This window comes from Nomascus leucogenys, chromosome 1a, assembly GCF_006542625.1.
Source record: "Nomascus leucogenys isolate Asia chromosome 1a, Asia_NLE_v1, whole genome shotgun sequence".
Lineage (NCBI taxonomy): Eukaryota > Metazoa > Chordata > Mammalia > Primates > Hylobatidae > Nomascus > Nomascus leucogenys.
In genome coordinates this window covers 40659901-40684941 of record NC_044381.1, presented here as the reverse complement: position 1 = coordinate 40684941, position 25041 = coordinate 40659901, and the positions used below count along the sequence as shown (strand labels likewise).

Here is a 25041-nt window from a genome sequence, read left to right as displayed (position 1 = left end):
ATGAAACCTGCATTGGTTGTGTGCCAACAAAATAACCTAGATGAAATGGACAAATTTCTAGACATACAAAACTTACAAAGACTGAATGATGAAGAAACAAAAAATCTCAACAGACCTACAACTAGTAAAGAGATTGGATCACTAATCAAAAACCTCACAACAAAGAAAAGTCCAGGAACAGATGGCTACACTGGTGAATTGTACAAAACATTTAAAGAAAAATTAACATCAGTCCTTTTCAAACTCTTACAGAAAATTGAAGAGGAGGGAATACTTTCAAGCTGTTTCGATGAGGCCATGATTACCATGATACAAAAGCCAGACAAAGATACTAGAAGAACACTACAGACCAATATTCCTTATGAATATCGATGCCAAAATCCTCAACAAAATACTTGCAAACTGAATTCAGTAGCGTATTAAAACGATCATATGCCATGACCAAGTGGGGTTTATTCCCAGAATGCAAGGATGGTTCAGCATCCAAAAATCAGTGTAATACACATGTTAACAGAATGAGCAATAAGAACCTACATGGTCATCTCAATTAATGTAGAAGAAGCATTTAACAAAATTCAACACCCTTTCTTGATTAAAAAATTAAATACACTAGGAATAGAAGGAAACTTCCTCAACATAGTAAAGGCCATATGTGAAAAGCTGACAGCTAAAATCTTACTCAATGGTGAAAAGCTGAAAGCATTTCCTGTAATATCAGGAAGAAGGCAAGGATGCCCACTCTCCCTACTTCTATTCAACATAGTACTGGAAGTCCTAGCCAGAGCAATTACACAAGAAAAAGGAAAAGAAAAAAAAGGCATCCAAATTGGAAAAGAAGTAAAATTATCTGTTCACAGATGACATGATCTTATATCATCATGTAAGATCATCAAGATATAGGAACCCTAAAGAGTCCACAGACATAAAACCACTCCAAAACCTATGAATTTAGCAAAGAGCAAGATACAAAATCAACATATGAAAATTAGTTTTGTTTCCATACACTGACAATGAACAATCTTAAAACAGCCAGGCGCAGTGGCTCACACCTATAATCCCAGCACGTTGGAAGGCCGAGGCAGACGGATCGCCTGAGGTCAAGAGATCGAGGCCAGTCTGGCCAACATGGTGAAACCCTGTGTCTACTAAAAATACAAAAATGAGTCAGGTGTGGTGGCACATGCCTGTTATCCCAGCTACTTGGGAAGCTGAGGCAGGAGAATCACCTGAGTCTTGCAGGTGGAGGCTGCAGTGAGCCGAGATCATGCCACTGCACTCCAGCCTGGGTGACAGAGCAAGACTCTGCCTCAAAAAAAAAAAAAAAAAAAAAAATCTAAAAAGGAAATTATGAAAAAAAATCCATTTATAATAGCATCAAAAAGAATAAAATACTCAGGAATAAGCCAAGGAGACAAAAAACTTGTACATTGAAAATGGAAAACTACCAAACTTTGCTCAAAGCAATTTAAAAAGAGACAAATAAATGAAAAGACAGCCTGTGTCTATGGATTATAAGACTTATTGTTAAAAGTCCAATCTCTTAAAAGCAATCTACAGATTTACTGCAATCCTTATGAAAATCCCAACAATGTTTCCTTGCAGAAATAAATTTTCTAAAGGAAAAATCCATTCTAGAAAACATATGAATCTCAAGGGACCCCAAGTAGCCAAAATAGTCTTTAAAAAAACAAAACAGAAAATAGTAAGTGTTGATGTAGATGTGGAGTAACTGGAACTCTTTTTCATTCCTGGTGGGAATGTAAAATAGTATAGCCACTGTGGAAAATGGTATGGCAGTTCCTCAAAAAATACAAAAATTGAATCACCATGTGATCCAGCAGTTCTGCTTCTGGATATATACCCAAAAGAAGTGAAAGCAGGGACTCCAACCGTTATTTGCATGCTAACGTTCATAGCAGCATTATTCACAACAGCCAAAGGATGGATGCCACCCAAATATCCACTGGCAGATGAATGGAGAAACAAAGTGTGGTACATACATACAATGGAATATTATTCAGTCTTAAAAAGGAAGCAAGTTCTGACCCATGCTACAGTGGGCATGAAACTTGAGGACATTATGTTAAGTGAAATAAACTGGTCACAAAAGGACAAATACTGTGTGATTCCATTTATATAAGATACCTAGAGGAGTCAAATTCATAGAGACAAAAAGCAAATGGTGGCTGCCAGGGGCTGGAGGAGGAGGCGCTTGGTGTTTATAAGGGACAGAGTTTCCACTGGGGACCGTGGCAAATTTTCTGGAGATGGATGGTGGTGGTGGTTGCACAACAGTGTGAATGTACTTAATACCACCAAACTGTGCATTAATAATTGTTAAAATGGTAAGGTTTATATCATATATATGTAACCCCAAGTTTACCAAAAAACCTGCACTTGCACTCAACACGTTTAGTGAATGTGTGAACCACAGGCCCTGGAGCAGGCTATGCTGATGGCTGGTTAGGAAGGGGAATAAAACACATCCATGCTGCAGCGGCACTGTCATTGCAGCACCAGGGTGCAGATGCGTGGAGGCCCTGGAGCTTGTGAACCCACCCACGCTGCACCTGCACAATGCCAGCCTGACTGAGGTTATGGGTAGGGACATCTTGACACTGGCATAGCCTCCTAAGTGCTGAAGTGCAGCTGAGCCCTGGGCAACATGGAGGCTGTGGTGGGCAGGCATTAAGGCACTGGGCAGTTAGTAGTTGAGGCAGTTAGTAGTTGGCTAACTACTAAGCAGAGGAGGCCATGGAGTTTGGGGCCAAAGGCAATGAGGTGTGGGAGGCAGGCAGTAAGATGCTACCTGAACTTCCAAGGCCACCATCCTCCTCTCTGGGGCCTTTCCCTCCTTACCACCAGGCAAGAGTGAGTTCGCTATGCTCCTTGCCCTCTGTGAGCAGTCTTATCATGGCCTTTGCCCCCAGCTCACCTTCTCAGGGGGGCGTCCCTCTAGCCAGTGCCCTTCTTTCTCCCCAATCATCTTGTATGCATTGATGTATGTATTGACTGTCTCCCTTTATTCCAATGTGAACTCCAACAGAGCTGAGACTCTGCTGAGTCCTCAGTGTCTACAACACTGCTCGAGACACAGTAGATGCTCAATAAATACCTCAGTAGAGGAGTGAGAGAGAAGGAGGGAAGGAGGGAGGAGTGGGGAGGTGCGTGTCCTGAAGGAGATGGAGAAAAGAAAGGGGAAGACAGCTGGGTGCGGTGGCTCACGCCTGAAATCCCAGCACTTTGTGAGGTGGAGGCGGGCAGATCATCTGAGGTCAGGAGTTTGAGACCAGCCTGACCAACATGGAGAAACTCCCTCTCTACTAAAAATACAAAATTAGCCAGGTGTGGTGGCACATGCCTGTAATCCCAGCTACTCAGGAGGCTGAGGCAGGAGAATCACTTGAATCCGGGAGGCAGAGGTTGCGGTGAGCCGAGATCGCGCCACTGCACTCCAGCCTGGGCAACAAGAGTAAAACTCCATTTCAAAAAAAAAAAAAAAAAAAGAAAGATAAAGAAAAAGAAAACAAAAAGAAAGGGGAAGCCATAGGGAGAAGCCAAACAGAGGGAGCTTGTGGGCTTGTGATGATACTTGTTTTATCCCATAGATGACAGGCAGCCATGGAAGGGCTTTGAACAAGAGGAATGTATCTGGTGGAGCACAGGAGGTACAGGTGGGCACAGGAGACCATCTGAAGGGCAGGGCTGGGAGGTGGGTATGGTGGACACCCCTGAAGGACTAGCGGGGAGGCTGAGCTTCTCCAGACACATTCTGCGCCGTGGCTGTGGGGCAGGGACCACAGGCCCAGGACTTGGAGACCAGCCGAGGGCTCCTCACTGGCTCCCACCCTCTGCCCTCTCACCAGGGAGCTAACATCCTTTGTCTGGCTGGGTGTTTAATTGCTTAGCACCTCAGTTTTCACTTCTGTGAAATGGCACTAATACCAATACCTAAAGGCACCAAAGGAGAGTCCTGAGTATGTAGTAATAGCCATCATGACCCAGGAATTTGCTAAGCACTTACAAACATCTGGTTGGGTACTGGTAAAACCTCATGAAGACCTGAGCCCAGGGCACTGTCCTGGTAAAAGCATTTGCTAAATGTTGGCTAACTACTGTCATTGTAAGCAGGCTAATAGGAGTGTTAAGGGATGGGGGGGTGCCCACATCAGGGCAGCTTCCCCTGCACCACAGCAGCCTCTAGAAATTTCCAGCTTCATTTGGGCACTGCTCACCTGACTGCTTTAGTACTGCTGTAAGGGCGAGGGAGAGTGTGTCTATCAAGGAAGTGGGCAGCACTCACCCGAAACCCTCCTTTTGGGCTCTCAACCTTCAGGCTGAGCATTCTATCTATATAATAGTAGACAACGGCTTAAGAGTTACTCCTTTCCCAGAACTTTAGTACTCAAAAAAAAAAAAAAAAAAAAAAAAAAAAAAAAAAATTCCAGGCTTTCACCCAGGAGGAAGGGAACCAGTGATAACCGGAATTCAGGTAGGAAGGCCTATTGCAGGCCATCCTGGTCAGCCCACAGGTGTGGGAGCTGGGGGTCTCCTGCTCTTTCCTCTCCCTCTATGGCCAGCTACTTCTCCCTCCGCCCCCTTCCCCAGTGCCGAGTGCTTTGGGCACTGCCCTGAGTCTGTATCCACGGGGTCACTTGTTGGGGGTGGGTGGCTGACTCTGAGGGTAGATTTTGGCTCAGTAGGAGGAAGGACCTTAATTGAGCCGCCTGCCGTGGAGCAAACGGCCCCTTGGCAGCTGCAGGTGGGCGGTGATGGTGAGGGGCCGAGGGGCTAAGGAGCCTTGTCATGGATGCTGCTAGGAGACTGGGCCAGGTTTCCTGTCCCGAGATTCTGGAATTCCGAGCAGGGGTGGCCCGCATTTCCCAGCATGATGCGGATTTTGCTGAGGGAGGATGGGGAGAGAAAGACGGTGAGGGAGGAAGGGTGGGCAGGGATGTGGCCCCCGCACAGCGCGGATGCCCCAAGGATGCAGCGCTGGCGGGGCAGGGAAGGCCTCCTCTAGAACGCGTGCAAGTGACCCCTCAGAGCGCACCTCCGCTTCTCCTCCCCACCGTGGGGGCTCAGTTCCCTGGACACGGGGGCCAGGGTCCCCGTACTCCTCGCCCCTTAGGTCACGGGCCTGGGGGGCTCAAATGCCAGGGAGCTCTCTCTTGACAGAGCTGACCAGCCCGTGCCAGCGCACTCCCGGCCCGGGGCTTCTGTCCTCTTCCTCTGGGGCTGAGCATCAGGGAAGTCCGCGGGATCCTGCGAGGGAGGCAGCAGTCCCCACCCGGGAATGAGGGGAAAGGGGAAGTGGTGTCCCAACCAGAAAGTCAGTGGGGAACGGAGGGAGGCAGCGCGGCCGACGAGGAGGAACACCCCCACTGTGGTGGGGGTCAGAAGAAAGTTAGGACCAAGTATTTGCTTGTCGGCCTTCTAGACTAGGAAGGCACTCCTGCGGGCTCCGCTCCCGACCCCGCGTCTCCCCGCCTGCCTTGCCCGGGTTCCCCCAGCTCATCTTATCCCCGGGGCCCCGCCCACCTTCTCCCCGGGGTCCCACCCCACTTTCAGTCTCAGGGCTCCCCCAGCTCACCTTCGCGCCCGCGGACCCCTGGGTCTACCTTCAGCCTTGGGGGCCCTTCTCCGCCTATCTTCCACCTTCGAGATCCCCCCCGCCCGTCTTCTCCCCCGGCAGGGTCCCCCAACCCACCTTCTCCCCCGCAGGGTTCCCCAGCCCGCCTTCCCGGCGGCGGGAGCGGCGGCCCAGGCCGGCGGGCGGAGGCGGCGCCACCCGGGGCGCTGACGTAGAGGCCGCTCGGCGGCCGGGGGTCCCTTCGGTGGGGCCGCGGCTCCCCGCCTGCCGCCCCCGCGCGTCCATTCCCTTTTGTGTCCCGCGCGCGGCCCGTCCCCCGCGCACACTCGCGCCCTGAGCCCCGCGGGCCGGCGGGCGGCTCCCGGCGCGGCCCCTCCAGCCAGCGCGCCCGGCATTGTGTGGACGCGCCCGGCCGGGAGCGCGCGCGGGGGCTGTCGTGCGCCCCCGTCCCCGTCCCCTCCCGGCCGCGGCGCCGCCTGCGCCCCGCCGCCCCCGCCGCCCCCGCGCGGCCCGGCCCCCGGCCCGGCCCGGACCGACCCGGGCAGCGCAGCGGCGGGGCCGAGCGGCGGCGCGGCGCGGCAACATGGCGACGGTGCCCGTGTACTGCGTCTGCCGGCTCCCCTACGACGTTACCCGCTTCATGATCGAGTGCGACGCCTGCAAGGACTGGTTCCACGGCAGGTGAGCGCGCGGCGGCTGCTCGGCCCGGCCCGGCCCGGCCCGGCCACCCTGCCCGACCGAGCCCCGCGCCCCCGGCTGCGCGCCCGCAGGCCCGGCTCGGGGACGGGCCGCCACCGCCGCATTCCGGGCGCCCGGGTCGGGGCTGGGCCGTGCCGGGCCGCGCGCCCTTTTGTGCCCAGGGCGGGGGCGCCAAGCACGGGGCCCGCGCTGGGCGCCCCTGGCCGCCGCGCACAAAGCGAGGCCCGCGGGCCGGGAGGTGGGCTCGGGGCTCGGGGCGCGGGGAAGTTGGGGCTCCAGGCCCGGGCCGGGCCGCCTGTCAGCTGGGTCGCGGCGGCCGCAGAGGCCGGGCATCCGGAGGGAGGCCGAGGCCCGGAGCCCCCGCCGCCTCCCCCCTGCGAAGTTGCAGGAACTTTCCCCGCGCGGGCTCGGGGCTGGCCGGGCCGGGAGAAGCGGGCGCGCAGCCCGGCGCTGGTCCCCGGAGAGGCGCGAGTGGCGGGCTCCGACTCCGGCAGGGCTGGGGCGTCCGTGGGGGCTCCGGCGAGGTGGCAGCCGGCGCGCCCACCCTCCGCCGTGGCCTGCGAGCTCCCTCGGACCTTGTCCCCGAGGGCAGGACCCCTCCCGGACCCCCGCGGAGCAGCTAGACCCGGCAGGCCTGCAGGTCGCCGGGCAGGAATGCGGTGACAGAATAGTGTCTGTGAGTTGGGTAAGGGGGGTTTGTTGTGGCTTTGCCGCCTCCTCCCTGGCCTTCAGCTTTCCCCGTTTCTGTCCTCTCCGTTCCTGGCAGGAACGCCGGTTTTGACATGATCTTATGCTCCCTAAGGAAGATGGGGAGAGGGGAAGGAGGTAACGCTTGGAGACACTGAAAACCCCCGCCCTCTTGGCCCTTGCGGATGGCCATGACCTGGCCCCGTGCCTAGGGCAGGTCCTTTCCCACCAAGAAGTAAATGGAGGAGGAAGAGGAGGTGATAGTGTTGCCCAAACTGCTCCAACAGGTTCTCTTGCATCTGACTTTGCCTGTGGGATGTGTTTGGACCCCGGGCTGGCCAGAGCTGTATGCCCTCTGGGGCTGCAGTCCCAAACCACGGGGAGCAAGCAGCCTGGGGGAAGAGAGGGGTCTGTGGTGGTGGGTGGTCCGGGATTCTCCTTCCAGAGAGGAGACCCTCCTGCAGGTTCTAAGCCTGGGTCTTCAAGACTGATCAGTGGCCCTTAAGAGTGGGCTGTGGCCCCGAGTCCAGTCCTGCCAGTTTACATGTGGGGACCTGGGTGGCTGGGATGTGACAGGGCCTGCTATGTCTGTCAGCCCCAGTCCTGAGTCCTACCTCCATGCTGTTAGAAGGGCCTGGGACTCTGTGGGGTGGGATGCCCACGGAAATCTGGGCTGCCTTCTTGGGTATGCCCAGGGCTATGGAAGCCCCTCAGAGCAGGGGAGACTGAGTGTGAACACCGGGCTCTGCCCAGAACAGGGCTGACATGCACACCCTTAACTGGCAGCCGTTGAGAAGTTCATGGCCGGGCCAAAGTGGGTGAGAGCCTCTAAGGCTCCTCATATCCAAGGATGCTGAGCAGCTGGCCCTGAAAAGCCCTGAAAGTGGTGGGGCCTCTCCCTTCTCCCCCATCTCCACCGGAGCCCTGACCTGGCGAGCAGTCACTCCGCTACAGAACCTTCTGGGCACCTGTGTCAGCTCCTGGCTGCTGCCCACACTCGGGGCCCAGAGTGGGGAGAGTGAGAGGACGCCAGAAGACCTTTGTCTCACTGCTCAGGGGACCCTCTGGGAAGGGAAGGCTAGTTCTGAACTAGACTTCGAGGCCAAGGGAAAAACTCCAGGAATGAGGGGTAGGCAGGCGACAGGGGCTGAGAGCTGGCCTGAGAGCTGGTTGGTGTCATTTGCTGTATTGGCCCATGCAAAAATCCCCAAAAGGGGGATGTCTGGGGAGGCTCTATCTCCTTTTTCCTTATTTGAGGTCTCTGATTGAATCCAATACAGGCAGTTGATCAGCACAGATTTATTCTCACCTATTTGGGGTGGACGTGGGGTCTGAAAGGAGCTGTGCTTTCCCTCGGCCGTGAAAATCATTTTCTCCTGCATCTAATCAAGGGTCATCTGCCAAAGTGAACCCTACAGGGAGAAAGCCTCTGGGTATGCCTGCTCCCCAATGGTTCTGGGCAGGTGTGTGTTGGGGAGGACAGGTGTCAGGGGTTGGTGGGGTTGGTACAGCTCTCACAGCCCTGGGCAAATCCTTTGGTCTCTCAGCATCACTTTTCTCATCAGTAAAATGAATGTATGTGACCAGACCCCGGGGTTTCTCCACATCCAGATAGTCTCGTATGGCCCCCGTGGTTCTTTCCTGATCTTTGTACTGCCTGTACTGTGATTTACTTCCTATTTAACATTTCAACTCACTTTTTAAAAGTTTGAATACTTTTAAACTTTTTATTTTGAGGGGACTTTAGACTTACAAAAGAGTTCCAAAAATGGTACAGTTTCCCTGTATCCTTCTCTCTTTCCCTGCAGTGAACATCTTACCTAGCCATGGGACCAGTACCAGAATGAAGGAGTTAACGCTGGTGCCAGGCTGCTAACTAAACTACAGACTTTATTCAGATGTGTTTAACCAGTGTTCCCCCCTCGATGTCCTTTTTCTGTTCTCAGATCCCACCTTGCATTTAATCCTTATGTCTCCTTACTCTCGAAAATATTGCTTTTTAAAGGAAACTTCGTATCATTCCCTGAAATAGAACATTACTGTAACTTACCATACACAGTAACTATAAAAATAAACACACAACTGTTAGAGTAAAAAGCCTGTCTGTCCCACCTGTGGTCACATCACATTCCTCCAGCCAGCCCCATTTTGGGGAGAATTGGAGAGAGGGTCTCTAAGTCATCAGCCACACTCAGGCAATGGGTGCGTCTTTGCTCTTGGCAGCTTTGGCTGCAGCCGAGAACTTGTTTGGGATAGAGTTTGGCCATTTGTGGGGCCAGAGCTTGCTTCTAGGGTGAGTTTCCCTACTCAGGGACTCTGAGCACCCCTCCCAGTGTTCTTGCCGTGGCGGGTGGGGCTGCCCTGCTGGCTTGGGTTGGGGAGAATGTTCACCATGGGGAGGGAGAAGCGTTGTGTTCTATCCTTGGGGTCACGCATCCAGCATTCACTGGAGGGGCAGTGTGGAGTGGAGGTCGGGGAAACAGGCCCTCCTTTCAGGCCCCCCTCTGTCCTTGGGATGTGTGTGCCATACTTGAGCTGTCCCTTCGAGTTCTCGCAAGATTCCTCCTCCAGCCCCGTCTTGACCGTGGCTCATCACTCCTGGGGTGGGGATCCTCGTCAGCCCAGCCCTTCTTCACTGGCACTGACTGGAGTGCTGTCCTAGAATGTGGGCTTTGACCTGGGAGGGATGGATTTTTGTGGCAGGACCTGGCAGGGGGCCGCTGGAGGCCGGTTGCCTTCGGAGGTGTCTTGTCTGCCTCATTTGGTGGGAATGTATGGCTCTGCACCGGCACTGAGGAGGACCTGTCCTCTCCTCTTTGGGATCCCACTCTTACATAAAGCCACTTGGGCCATACACTGTGTTCCCTTGTGCCTGTGCATTCCAGCTGGAGGATGAAGACCAGGCCCCATGCCCTCCTCCCCTGCCTGCAAAGTGAGCTGGCATCTCACTTTGTCACCAACTTACTTTGAATAATTTAAATCTCTGGGAAGCAGGAATGCTTCTGTTAAAGTTTTAAACATCCTTAACCTGTAGCTTTCTGGCCCTCTTTCAGCTGCTTGTTCTATTGGACTGGAAGGGTTTTTGGAGGTGTAATCAGTAAAACTGACTTGAAAGAAATTGAAAGCTGTTCAGGTCACTTAAGTGACAGACATTTCATTCATACCTCAGTAAATATTTGTTGGGCACGTATTCTGTACGGAGTTCAGAGCTGGCTGTGAGGGCTCAGGGGTTAGCCAGGCAGCTTCTCTGAGAATGGTGGCAGCCACCCTGGAGGGGGAGTGTCTCAGCAGAGGAGGGGCGGGAGTGGACTGAGGTTTTGACAGTCCCCCATGTTGCGTGTTGCTGTGGGGAGAGGTCGGGAGGAGGTTAGGGGCAGGGAGCCAGTGAGGAGGTGACTGTCATCCTGCATGTGTACTCAGGGGGTGGGGAGTGGGGACTGGGGTGGTAGAAGGGTCACATTCTGGAAGTGCTCAGAAGGTAGAGTGGACAAGACTTGCCTGGCGTGGCTCCCTCCAATTCCTCTGTGTCCGTCTGTCTGGGCTCAGCCTGCCCTCCTCCTCAGGGCCCTGTCTCTGTGTCCATCTCCCTAGGGACAGAGTTGGCCTTTCTGGGCTCTCATTGTGCCCACCCAGTCTTAAGCTCCTTGGGGCAGAGCCATGTCCAGGGGCTACCTGGGAACACCTCGCAGGGCTGTAGCCGTGTCCTGCAGGCCAGCTCTGTTGTTGGCCAGTGGAGTGTGTGTGCGAGAGGGAAGGAGGTCCTGCCGTGGGACACATCTGCGTGATAAGAACTGACAGTTAAATCCTAGAACCTCAAATGCTGGGGCGTACTGGGGGAAGGGGTTCTCCTCATGGAGATATTAGTGTGATGTGTTTAGGAATAAATCATTTTAAAACAAGGAATTCTCCCCCCGTGTGAGTTTTTAGACTTCTGGAGGAGGTGGGAAGAATGTCAGGCCAGCTTCTAGAGGGTAAAGTAGACATCCCTGTCTGTCGATGCTTTCCAAAGGAGGTGTGTCTTGAAGGAAGCAAGGAGCTTCATCTTAATTGTCAGAATGTTTGCTATTATTGAATATACTTAATATTTGGCTGGAAGTGTGCTTGATGTGAACTTCTGGACTGCAGCCCACGTTTGTTTGGGGCTGCTTGGGTGCAGCGTGGCCACAGATGCCCTAAAATCTGGGCAGAGATTTGGGTGGACGCTGCCACCCCCAGGCATCCTCTTTTATGGCTGTCCCTGTAGTGCCTCGACATGTGCCAGGTCCTTCTAAAAGAGTGAGTTTTTCTGGTGGGAGCAAGTGTGGGCCAGAAAATAGTGTTCCATGACACAGTTCTCTGGGAGAATCTCACTTTTGAAATTCAGGGTGTGGGTAAAACAAAGTCCATCTCTTGGTTTTTTTAAATAACAGATGGGCCTGATTGTGCTGCGGAAGCTAACATTCATTCGGGGTTTAATGCCATAGGGGTTTTTCATTCATCATGTTTGGTTCCCACGTTGACTGTGAGGGGCAGATAGTGTGGGTCACCCTGTCACCTCCATTCCCAGCATGGACACAGAAGCAGCCAGGGCCTCTGTCACACGCAGGTCTCTGGTTTTATCAGGTGCACTCTGAGCTGCAGCAGGTGGACACACTCATCTCCCAGAGGGTGCAGGTGAGGAGGTGGCACCTGGCTTAGGTTATTCTGGCTCAAGGGCCTGAGCAAATACAGGGGCTGATAACTGCTCGTGTCCATGGTTTCAGCAGTGTAACATGGACGGAAATGTAGTCACAGAGGAAGGCCACATACTGAGCTAGGGGATGGGAGGTGCTTCCCTGTCCAAGCAGCTGACTGCAGCAGCTCCCTCCTGGGTCTGAATATGCCCAGTGTCTCTCAGGGTCTCTCACTGTAGTGCCTCCTTCTCTGCGTCTCTCCTTCTCTGTCCCCTAACTTCTGCCAACCTTGATTCTCAGCTTTTTGGCTCCATGGCAGGTAGGTGGCCCTAGCTGTGGGGTCCAGAATGGGACTTGGCTTCTATGCTTTAGGGTACAGGACCTGCTTACTTTTCTCCTGGACCCCCTCGCCACCATAGTGCTGGGTCACTCACAGAAGAACATATGAACATATTTAGAATTCTCGCCAGTGGTTTGGATCTCAAAGCATAGGAACTGAAAAATCTTTGTGGTATCTGTCCCTGTCTATCAAAGCTTTCTGAAGGAGGCGTGTCTTGAAGGAAGCAATTTGGTGTGAGCCTCATCTTAATCACCAGAATGTTTGCTTTTATTGAAAATATTTAGCTAGTAATGTGCACATGGGGAAACGAGCCTTTTACCTTTTTTAAAAATTGAGTTGAAATTCATATAACATAAAATTAACCATTTGAAAGTGTGAAGTTGAGTGGCATTTAGTGTCTTCATAGTGTTGAGCAACCGTCACCTTTATCTAGTTCCCAAACATCTTTCTCACTCCTGAAGTAAACCTGGTATCCAATAAGTAGTCACTGCCCTTTCTTCCTCCCACTAGCCCCTGACAACTAGCAGTCTGCTTTCTGTCTCTATGGGTGTGTCTATTCTGGATATTTACTATTTCATATGAATAGAATCATACAATATGTAACCTTTTGTGTCTGACTTCTTTCACTTAGCACAATGTTTTTGAGGTTCATCCACATTGTATCATGTGTCTGTGTTTCACTGATTTTTATGGCTGAATAATATTCCATTGTGTGGATAGACCATAGTTTATCCATTCATCAGTGTACGGGCATCTGGGTTGTTTCCACCTATGGCTGTTGTATATGGTGCTGCTATAAACATTTGTTTATAAATATTTGTTTGAACACCTGTTTTCAGTTCTTTTGGATATATACTTGGGAATGGAATTGCTGGATCATATGGTAACTCTATGTTTAACTTTTTGAGTAACTGGCAAACTGTTTTACACAGGGGCTGCATTATTTTAAATTCTCCTCAGCAACGTTCCAATTTCTCCACATCCTCGTCAACACTTGTTTTCCTTTTTTTTTTTTTAAATTAAAGCCATCCTAGTGGGTATAAAGTGGGATTTCCTTGTGTTTTTGGCTAGCATTTCTCTACTGACCAATCATGTTGAATAGCTTTCACATGCTTGTTGGCCATTGGTATATCTTCTTTGGACAAATGTCTACTCAAGGCCTTTGCCCAGTTTTACATTGGATTGCTTGTCTTTTTATTGCTGAAGTTTAAGAGTTCTTTATATAGTCTAGATACTGTATCCTTTTTTTCTTTCTTTCTTTCTTTTTTTTTTTTGAGACGTTTTGCCCTTGTTGCCCAGGCTGGAGTACAATGGTGTGATCTCAGCTCACCGCAACCTCTGCCTCCCGGGTTCAAGTGATTCTCCTGTCTCAGCCTCCTGAGTAGCTGGGATTACAGGCATGCACCACCACGCCTAGCTAATTTTGTATTTTTAGTGGAGATGGAGTTTCTCCATGTTGGTCAGGCTGGTCTCGAACTCTCGACCTCAGGTGATCCGCCCGCCTTGGCCTCCCAAAGTGCTGGGATTACAGGCGTGAGCTACTGTGCCCAACCTAAATGCTGTATCCTTATCAGATACATGATTTGCAAATACATTTTCCATTCTGTGGGTTGTCATTTCACTTTCTTGATAATGACTACTGATGCACCAAAGTTTTTAACTTTGATAAAGTCTAGTTTAGCTCTTTTTTCTTTTGTTGCTTGTGCTTTTGGTGCCATTTCTAAGATTTCATTGCCTATATAATCCAAAATTATACAGGTTTACTTCTGTGATTTCCTTTAAGAGTTTTATAGTTTTAGCTCTTAGGTTTTTGATCCATCTTCTGTTTATTTTTGTAATGATGGAAGTCCAACTTTATTCTTTTGAAGCTGGATATCCAGTTGTCTCAGCATCATTTGTTGATGACTATTCTTTCTCTGTTGAACGATCTTGGCACCCTGGCCAAAAATCTTTTGACCGTATACACAGGGTTTTATTTCTGGACTCTCAGTTCTATTCCACTGGTCTATATGTGTCTCCTTATGCCAGTACCACACTGCTTTGATTACTGCAAAGTTGTAGTAAGTTTTGAAAGCAGAAAGTATGAGTCCTTTGATTTTATATTCTTTTTCACTGTTGTTTTGGCTATTTTGGGCTCCTTGCATTCCATATGAATTTGAGGATTGGCTTTTCCATTTCTGCAAAAAAAAAGCTGTTGGAATTTTGATGGGGATTGTGTTCAGCCTATAGATTGCTTTGTCATCTTAGTATTAAGTCTTTTGATCCATGAACGTGGGATACCTCTTCACTTATTTGTGTCATCTTTAGTTTCTTTCAGCAGTGTTTTATAGTTTTTGGTTTACGAGTCTTTCACCGACTCAGTTACATTTATTCCTACATGTTTTATTCTTTTGGACGCTATGGTAAGTGGTATTATTTTCTTAACTTCTTTTTCAGATTGTTCATTGATGGTACTTTTATCTTTTTGTAATCACCTTTTAATGTGTGGTGACTGAATTTCCAGAACTGTACATGTGCAGGGTGCTGCCCACCCCTGGCACGCTCTCCGTGTTCATGCATGTGCTGCTGTGTGCACAGTGCATGCCTGCATACTTGCGAAGGAGGGTTGCTGTCTTTTTTAACCATACTGTATTTTTGCATCAGATGTTGAACTAGGCATTCTCCATACATGTGTAAGACTTCTCTCATATTGTGTATGGGGTCCTCTCGTGTAGGTCTCCATCTCCTTTCCCTGACCGCGGCTATCTTTTTGGCTACATGCTTCACTGCTGAGGATGCTTTTGTGGAGCAAGGCCAGGGTTCTGGATTCCTAGAGTAGGGACAGCAAGCACAGTTATGGAGCAGTGTCAGCCGCTCTGTGTGAGCAGCACGTGCCCTCATTGATCTCCATGCATCAAGTGAATGGTTCTGCTCAGGTGGAGAGCATGTGTAAAGCCCTTGTTCATTCTTGTTCCTGACATGCCATGGGTAGGGTGCAAGGCCACAGTATTGGATAAATATGAGGATCTGATTGGCCTCGGAGAGTGCCCTGGGACCAAGATCTGATCTGGGGACTGATACACCCACCCCTGGGGCTGCCAGACTCAGGCATTGAACCCTGACCCCAGCACCTTCACCCCACAATTCCAGATCACTAAGATCTTATTGTAGCTTTGTGATTTTGTCCCTTATTTTACCCTTCCCCTTATAAAACCCCATCAAGGCGTATTCTGTGTATGAATCTCTGGGAAAGCTTGGGCCATTGGAAAGAGTAGTTAGGAAGCATTAACCAGGAACGCTGGGCCTGGTGGGGAGGCAGCGTCAAGTGGAGCACGAGGCCCTTCCCTGCCAGGTTCCACCTCACCAGCCTTCTGGGCTGACCTGCTTTTGCTGGAGCAATGGTGCAGACTGATTTAGGGGTTCAGGCCCATTTCCCTGAAGGAGAGACTGAGGCCTGGAGTCCTGAGACACTTGGTATCCTGGAACAATATAAAAACTGCAGCCTTAGCTAGTCTTCTGCACATTGCCTGGAGAAGGGGTGAAGTGGGGCTTTGGGAGGTCTCACTGGACCCAGGGGAGAGGGACCCCATGGCCCCGCATGAAGCAGCACACACAGGCTCAAGTGAGAAGCAGTGGGGAGTCTCACTAAACCTTCCCTGGCTGGAGTCAGCCAAGCATGAGGATTAGTTGCCCTTGGTGCTTGTGGAATCTCTCCCTGGAAGTGGGAGGCACTGTGGCGACCACCGCCCAGCAGCACATAGCAGAGGTGTGCAGAAGCAGCCAGGCAGGGAGAGTTTTTCTCTACTGTTTGCACCCAGCACTAGGCACTTCTGGATGCCACCCTGTTCTTTGCAGCAGCTCCTCTGGTGGGCTTTGGATGGAGGGGCTACTCAGGAGAAGCCAGCTGGGGGAGGGCCAGTAGCCGGCCAGCAGCCCCCCCGCCCCCATGCCAGCCAATGTGCAGGCCGGATGGGAACAGTCTGTGAGGCTTTTGTGCCACTCTGGCTGTGCTTGGCAACTCTGCATGTCACACATGAGGAATCCTAAGTCTCAAAAGTGCCCGGGCATCCAACATGAGCTGTGCTAGGAGTCAAGAGGTTTGCCACGACTGGGCTTGGCTCCTTGTTGATCAGCAAGCACGTCTGTCAGTCTATCCATCTAGCTGGTGATGTTTCCTGAACACCATGGGAGGCCAGGCTCTGTTCTAGGCACAGGTAGCAGTGAGGAAGACTGCATGGCCCATGAAGCTAGTGCTGGGGTGCAGGGTTGGGGTGGCATGGCCCTCATCACCAGCCGCCTGCAAGTCTGTGCCAGAGCAGATTGGGGTGACAACAGACTGCACTGTGTGGGGTGAGAGGCAGCATGTAGCTGGCCCCCAAATGAGGGGAGATATGGTTAGGGAGGCACCTTGGCCTGTTGGCCATGGGTGGGAGTTACATTTTGGCCCCAGTGCAGGAAGATGAGGACAAGGCACAACATTCTTTAGTTTGCAGTCTATAAAGTTCTCTCAGAGTTCTGTGGGAGGCGTGGAGTATAGGGCAAGATGGAGAGAGGCCAGAGACTAGTTAGGGGCTGGCAGAGCCCTGGGTGAGGGACAGAGGAGCCTTGGGTGAGGGACAGAGGAGCCCTGGGTGAGGGTTGGAGGAGCCCCGGGTGAGGGATGATGGAGGAGCCCCGGGTGAGGGATGACGGAGGAGCCCCGGATGAGGAATGATGGAGGAGCCCCGGGTGAGGGATGATGGAGGAGTCCCAGATGGTGGATGGAGGAGCCCCGGGTGAGGGATGATGGAGGAGTCCCAGATGGTGGATGGAGGAGTCCTGGGTGAGGGATGACGGAGGAGCCCTGGGTGAGGAATGATGGAGGAGCCCTGGGTGAGGGATGATGGAGGAGTCCCAGATGGTGGATGGAGGAGCCCCAGGTGAGGGATGATGGAGGAGTCCCAGATGGTGGATGGAGGAGCCTGGGTGAGGGATGATGGAGGAGCCCTGGGTGAGGAATGATGGAGGAGCCCTGGGTGAGGGATGACAGAGGAGCCCTGGGTGAGGGATGACGGAGGAGCCCTGGGTGAGGAATGATGGAGGAGCCCTGGGTGAGGGATGATGGAGGAGTCCCAGATGGTGGATGGAGGAGCTCCGGGTGAGGGATGATGGAGGAGTCCCAGATGGTGGATGGAGGAGTCCTGGGTGAGGGATGATGGAGGAGCCCTGGGTGAGGAATGATGGAGGAGCCCTGGGTGAGGGATGACAGAGGAGCCCTGGGTGAGGGATGACGGAGGAGCCCTGGGTGAGGAATGATGGAGGAGCCCTGGGTGAGGGATGATGGAGGAGTCCCAGATGGTGGATGGAGGAGCCCTGGGTGAGGGATGATGGAGGAGTCCCAGATGGTGGATGGAGGAGCCCCGGGTGAGGGATGATGGAGGAGTCCCAGATGGTGGATGGAGGAGTCCCGGGTGAGGGATGATGCAGGAGCCCCAGGTGAGGGATGGAGGAGCTCTGAGGGGTGGGAGGGCTGGACAGGAGGGTGTCTAACCCTACCACCCTGCCTGCCAGGCACTGCTTCTGCCCGAGCTCCCCCAGTGCCAGTTGGAGGGTGGAAGCACTAGCTGCTATTTGGTCTGGAGGTTCTCATGGGACGGTGTTGTTATGTGACTCTCATAATCCCAGCCTGTGTCTGTGTATCCAGCCCTCTGGTCCACCTAGTGCCCATCTGTCCCTGGAGCTGCCCATTGGCTTCACTGACTGGTCTGTTCTCCAGCAGTGTGGGCCCCCGTCTGCTGGGTAGCCCTTGACCCTGCCATTGGCCGTCTATGCCACCTGCCCACCGTGTAGGCAAGTGACTTGGATCCTGGTGAAGGAGGTGGCTGTGTGGCGGGGTGGGCAGGTAAAGAAGCAGCACAGTGTCACCTCCCTGGAGGCCCCCATGACAGTGGGCTGGGTGCCTGGACAGTTGTGTGTCTGTGGGTCTGGGCGGCCACTGCACATCTCTCCCCATCTCTGAGCAGCAGCTGGGGGCAGAACCACAGCTCTGCAGACCTGTTTATCTCAGTGCTTGACCAGATGCCCTGGGGGCAGGGCCTGTGTCCTGCACTGTGTGGCCCTGGGCAGACAGGTCACTTCCTGTCGCAGGTGTACATCTGGATAAAGATGGTTCTGTCTTTGTGCCTGGTGGCATTGTGTTGGGGACCATGGGACTGTGGGGTAGAGGGGAGCAGCTCCAGGTGAGCTCTGGAGTCAGCTAGGGTGAGAGGTCCGTTCTAGCCTGGGGGCTGTGAGAAATGATTCCTCAGGCCAGACACAGACCTTCTTAAAGTTAAGCCAGCAACGAGAATAACTCCCTTTGGAGATCGGAGGGCATAGACCTGGAGGGAGCCTGTACCTGAGAGGCCTGAGTCTGTGGGACTCAGAGGATGAGCCTAGCCTTACTGAAGCCACCCTCCCCACTGTCCCACGCATTCCCTGCCCCCCCCAAAAAACACTTTATGGGCTGGGCACAGTGGCTCATGCCTGTAATCCCAGCACTTTGGGAGGCCGAGGCAGGCGGATCACGAGGTCAGGAGTTCGAGACCAGCCTGGCCAACCTGGTGAAACCCTGTCTCTACTAAAAATACAAAAAATTAGCCAGGCGTGGTGGTGGGTGCCTGTAATCCCAGCTACTCAGGAGGCTGAGGCAGGAGAATCGCTTGAACCTGGAAGGCAGAGGTTGCAGTGAGCCAAAACTGCGCCACTGCACTCCAGCCTGGGCAACAGAGCGAGACTGTCTCAAAAACAAACAAACAAACAAAAAACACCCTATGAAATCTCTGTTCGTGGCCCTGAAGGCAATGCCAGGAGTGACCTGATGGTATTTATGTTTAGGGAAGTCCCTCTGGCCACTTGAAGGGCCATCCTTTACTCCATCAAATGAAGAAGAGAGGGACCTTGGAGGCAGCAGGATGGTGAAGCCGCCTTCCCGGGGCTCTCAAGGTCCAGGGACTCTGAGGCTTAGTCATGTCCTGATACGTCTCTTTCTCTAGTTCCTTCTACAAAGCAGCTGTCCCACAACAGTCCTGGGAAGGAACCAAGTGCTCACTAAAAGTTTGGAGCAGGAAGCTTTATAAGCAGGCAGATTTGGGTTCAGTTTGAGGGAAATCTTTCTAATAATTGAAACTGGCCCCACAGCAGACACTGTGTAGGGAAACCGTGTGTGTGGTGGGCAGGATTTCTCAGCCTCTGCAGCGCTGATGTCTGGGCTGGAGCATTCTTTGTGTAGGGGCTCTCTGTGCGCTGTAGATGTTGAGTCCTGGTCTCCACCCAGCAGGTGCCAGGAGCACCTTGCCGCCTGCCCCCTACCCACATTTGACAAGCCAGAGTGTCTCCAGAAATTGCCAACTGTCTCCTGGGGGACACAGTTATACCCAGTTGAGGGCAAGAAATGACTAACCTTCTGCTGAATGTATTGTGTCTTTATCACTTGGAAATTAAACTCAGTGACCCACCTGTCTTTTCTTATATTTATTTATTTTGATAAGGCATCAGCTACATTTGTTCATTTGAAATTGTTTGATTGAATTGATTTTGCAAACAGAACATTAGCACATGGTAAGAAAAATTTTAAAAAGAGTGAGAATTCGAAAGAAATGCAGTGGAATGCGTGCCTCTCCCCTGTCTCCCCGTTCTTCTCTCTGGAACTGACTCCCAGCTCCAGCGATGTCTCATGTTTCCACAGCCACCCCCTTTCCCTCTCTCCACACAAACAGCAGTGTGCTGTGAATGTGATTCTGCAGTGACCCTGGGTCCTCACTCTCAACCGCTGGGGCTCCAGCAAACGTGCTCCTCCTGCACTTCCTGCTTCCCCTGGTTGGCATGTAGCTCATTTCTCATCCGAGGCCACTGCGATGTTGCTCCCTGGCTATCCTGGTCTGTATGTTTTTGTGCATGTATGCATGTATATCTGCTGGATATATCTGAATAAGTAAAGTTGCTGGGCTGAAGGATATAGAATTTCATATTTTAAAATAGTCAGATTGGTTGTACTGATTTCTCTACACACTGGGCAACACATTTTCTGAGCCTTTGATCTTTGACAATTCAACCAGAAAGGTGAAAAAGAGTACCTCACTATGGTTTAATGCGCAGTTGTCTAATTATTGAGTTCACTCACTTTTAAATCCTTTCCTCCCTAGAGTTGTAGAGTTGTGTCAGTAGCCCTGGTGCTTTCTAATGAAAACAGAAAAGCAGGTTTTCCCTGAGAAGTCAGATATGAGAAGGGTGCCCCACTTTGATGGGCTGGGAGCAGGCCCTTCCACTCTCTCCCACTCCTGCAGAGCTGGTGGAGCCCCACAGAACTCCAGGGCAGGTGCTTCCTGGATGCTCAGTCCGCAGAGGTGGAAAGCTCGTCTGTTTCCTAAATACCCTTCTTTGTTTGACTCTTGTTGTGAGGCCAAGCCTCATTTGCTTTATTTTCCCCATAAACTTTTAATTTTAGAATTATTTTAGATTTACAGAAAAGTTGCAAACATGGTACTGAGCATCTCCACATACCCCGGCCAGTGTTCTTGAATGTGCACATCCTACATCTCTGTGGCAGGAGCCAGTGTCCATTCCCACCAAGGAGGCTGCAGGCTTGCTGGGGCCATGGTCCTCCCTGCAGCATCCTTCCCCTGTCGGGACTACCCCGGAGGCCATGGGCTGGTCCTCACGTCTCCTCAGCCCCTCTGGTTGCGGTGGCGTCTTCTGACTCCTCTTTGTCCTATGACCCTGGCACACCTGAGCAGCACTGCTGAGATTTGAATATCCCTTTATGATTTGTGTTCCTTTGAGGGGCTGCTTCTCCCCAGATGCCTTCACACACCTCTGGGTGGCTCCCCAACCTGAGTGTGGACATCCCGACAGCTCCGGGGCCATACTTGGCCTGGTTAGGTGGCAGACTGCTGTGACCCTCCGAGGGATCCAGCATCACTCAGTAGACATGTGGTGGGTGAGGCCCTGTCATGGGGGCCAGCAGCTGTGGCTCCTGTGACCCATGCTCACTCACAGTCTGCTGGGACTCAGGGTCCCAGCATCCCTCTCCCCACCGACATTTGTCTGGCCCTGACCGTGTCTGTGATAACCATTTATGGCCACAGATGCTTTTTCCTGATCATAATTTCTTCTAGATGCCAAATGTGTATTATTTTATTAGATTTTAAACTACTCTTCGGAAAGGAAGATGTAATGAAATTGGTCTCCTGAACTCGTCTCTGTTAAAAGCCAAGTCTAGTAGAACAGTTTGGGATTGGGTTAGGCACCCGTTCAGGAGCAGGCTGTACCATGGCCTTGCTGCACAGGCGCCTGCCTCTGCACACCATGTGAGTAGGACGTGCGGGCTGGGGGCGTCTCAGGGAGCAAGCCCTCTTTTCACAAGTGGGAAACTGAGGCTGCACAGTAACTTAGGAGCAGTGCGGGGACCAGAGTCCCTGCTTCCTTCCTTGACCTATTCTTTCCCCTACACTGAATTTTTTTCTCTGAATGAAATCACTGTAACAGAATTCAGCTTCGATCCTAGGAAGACCCCAGACCCTGGGCAGGGTCCAAGTGGGTGGGGTGTCCTGGCCTACATGTCTGAGTGCAGGGATCCCCTCTGCCTCTGGCCTTGATGAGTGATAATCTATGTCACAGCTTCCCTAGCAAGGGAGTCAGAGGAAGAAGCCCGAGAGAGCATCCATCAAGAGCCCAGTGCCCCACAGGGACCTCACCCCCAGATGCTTGGCCATTGCTCAGGGACCTAGCTGTGTGGCCTGCTCCTAGTCTGGCTGCTAGCCTGCAGATGCCTTGAGGCTCTGGGCTGTGAATACATACCTGTCCAAGGGCATTGCTGGGAGAGCCAGCTCCTTCCCCAGCTGCTCAGTGCCCTCTCCGCTTCCTGCCTGCTCTGGTATCTGTGCATTTCATTCTTTATCCAAGGGTCATAGTAATTCTGCCTTCACCAGGGACACCTTGGTCCCCATTCTTGGAGGTCCCCAGTCCTGCCACCTCATGATGGGCGGCAGGGCCAGGGGCTCTCAGTGTGCACCTCCCAGGAGCCCTTTTTCACTGGGGCCACACTTCTGTTCCTGGCCTGTTGGGATCTCAGGGTCTTTTTCTCAAACTCCTGGGGGATCCCTGGGAAGATAGTTGCCTCTGCAGTGGCTGCTGGTCCCCACTGTGGGAGCAGCAGGGTGATCGCAGGCAGACACAACACTCAGGATGGGTCCATTGTTTACTCATTTGAGGAGCGCAGCATCATTGCCCCCATCACTAACCTGTTTAAAATTATCTGCATCCTTTGCCTAGTGATTTAAGCCATAGGTTCTTGGTGAAGTTCCCCTAGCAACACCTGGCAACCTGTAATTTTTACCATTGCTTGGTAAGAGAATGTTTCATGGCGGTTCCTGGAATATCCCACCTGCTGGGTGGAGCTTAGGGACAAGACCTAATGCTTGTGGTTGCTTGGTCTCTGTCGCTCAGTGTTCAGAGGCTCTTTCCCGAGCCAAAGCGCGCTGTTTTCCGTGCTTTCTTCTCTTGGTGCCAGTGACCTGAGGTGTAACTGGGGTATCTGAGCTGATGTCTGCCACCTGCAGTTTATCCTGTGAGCCAGGTTGTGTCCCCATTTTATAGTTGTGAACACTGATGTTCTGAGTGGCCCAGGAGCTGCAGATAGAGGGGGCCAAGCACCAGCAGGTGGCCTTGCACCTCGGCTCACAGTCCACCTGGCTGTTGTTAGAAGTATTGGTAGAGAGGCCCTAGCTGGTACCATCCCAGCCTCATAGCCCCCAACTTCCTCTCCAACTGGAAGACCACAGCTCTGTCCTAATCCAGGCCCCAGGCCCTGCAGCTGTACCCTCAAGGAGTCTAGGGCAGGGCACATCCAGAGGTCCTTGGCGGGAGGGCCTCAAGCTGCTTTTGCCCATCCAGGTTTCCATGTCCTAATCTTTGCTTTTCTTGTCCTTTATGCCAAAAAAAAGGAAAAAAGAAAAAGGGCTAAGAACAGATGCTAGACTGTTCTAGCAGGATGGGACATGGCAGCACCCCCTTCCCTGGAGTTGTTGGGAGGGCCTCCTTCACTTCCATTTTCTTTTCCAAAGCTGACCCCTGAGGGCTGCACCCCCTGGACCCAAGGCACCTGCCAGGTCATTACCCTCCAGGGTATGGTGGGGGTTGAGGACAGGGCCCTCACCTCCCTTAGTCTAGAGTTCCTATTTCTGTTAATATGACCTCGGACTACATTTGCTCTCTGGTCAAATTTGTCTTGTGTCCCTGAGGCTTTTATCCAGATAGAAGGCTGTAATTCCCAGAACTTCCCAAAGGAGATACTTGCTCTACATCTGCATACAATTGGTTTCCTTAGAAACCACTGGAGCAAGCTCCAAAACCTGCTTTGGATTTTTAAAGAGACCGTGTCCTTTATCTGTAATATCTGTTAAAAATCCACCATAACAAATTTAAAAGTATATAAAGAATGAATATTTTGGATATTCATTTAATTTATCAAGAATTCTACACTGTTGAATGATGCGAGGATGACTAGGCAAATGACAATGTCCTCACATAATTGGAAATTATGCAGTCATCAGCAGTGATGTTTACAGCAAGGCTTTAATGCTATGGGGATCTGTTCATGATGATATTAAATGAAACACTGCACACATAATGTGATGGCTGGTGTCAACCAATTAAAATAGAAGACAGTCTAGGAGGGAATATGCCAACATGTTAAACGTTAAGATTATTTTTTTCCTACCACTTTTGTACTTTTCTATACTTTCCAACTTGTTTTCCAAGAGCATAATACTTTTATAATCAGATATAAAGTAAGCAAGGAAGTAAGACCATCAGGGTTTAGAGGTCATATTGCCTGGCCTCCTGTTTTACAGATTTTATGGACTGTGGGTTTTATAGACACTGGGGCTTGGGTAGCTCTCTCTGCTGCATAGCAGTTGGCCCCAGGCCTCCCTGAAGGAGCTATGGTGGGTGAGGACACCTCACCCTTCCGGAGACATCTGCCCTTCCAGCACACCCCCTCTTCTCATGTGACCCCCCCCTCCATTAATGCACATTAGCTTGGTCTGCAGCCTATCTGCCTCTGTTGGCCAGAGCTGCCCGAGGGCCCCTGTGGGTGGACAGGCCATTGACCACAAGGCTGCAGGTAAGAGTTTTCAGTTGAACAGGGCCCTGCCCAGTCAGCCCCTCCCCTGCTTTGGGAACATTCCAGGTCGGGGAGGCTCCTGTTCCCAGCCTCTTCAGGCTGATAGGTTCCTGACTCTTGGGTCAGGGATGGGCCTCCCATGGCACCAGCAGCAGCCACCACTTCCCAGAGCAGCAGGGCAGTGTCACAGCTGTCATCGGGTGTACTTCCTCACCCCAAGTGTCTACTGCAAGTGGGGATCCCAGCTTGTGGACACCTGCAGAGAACCCCACAGGCTGTGTGAACTGAGCTTCCGCTGGCACTGCTCTCCTGCTGATTGGCAGCTAAGCTCCCAGTCACTGCTCCCAGTGACAGCATGAGTGGGAGAGCACATTGGGACCTTGTGCCTAAAACATGTGGATTGCAAGGTACATGGGGGTTTGACAGAAGGTAGGACCGCTGGGGAGGGCCCAGTGGGCACCAGCCTTAGTCCACACAGGCTGAGGACACAGACCAGTCTAAGTTCCAGTCTGAAGATGTTATTAGGTTGGTACAAAAGTAATTGCAGTTTTTGCTATTAGTTTTAATGGCAATTACTTTTGCACCAGCCTAATATCATTCTGAAGGAATTATGTATCTTCATTTGAAGAATGGAGATTCTTCCTGCACAGGCTTTAAAGGAATACTTATAGTTACTTAGGTACTTACAGATGCCAAACAATTACCAGCAGGTACTCAGGTACTTATAAATACTAAAGGAATACTTATAGATACTTGGGTACTTATAGATGCTAAATAATTACTAACAGGTACTTGGGTACTTATCTATAAAGGGGTACTTACAGATGCTAAATGATTACTTGCAGGTACCCAAATACAGATGAGAAATGGTTAGTTGTAACTATTCAGATATTTATAGATACTAAATAATTACTTACACATACTTGGGTGTCTACTGATGCCAAATTAT

The 25041-nt window shown here is 51.7% G+C and overlaps 1 protein-coding gene across 1 annotated transcript in view; it reads left to right on the top strand.

Annotated features, from left to right (window-relative positions):
• Positions 1–6035: 6035 nt before the first annotated feature.
• The window catches only part of PHF2 (PHD finger protein 2), a 97475-nt gene continuing 78469 nt past the window's right edge, over positions 6036–25041 (top strand). Inside the window, exon 1 of the mRNA XM_030801879.1 lies at positions 6036–6274. Within this exon, the coding sequence (XP_030657739.1) occupies positions 6177–6274 (98 nt within the window). The 5' untranslated portion in view covers positions 6036–6176. The remainder of the gene's footprint in view (positions 6275–25041) is intronic.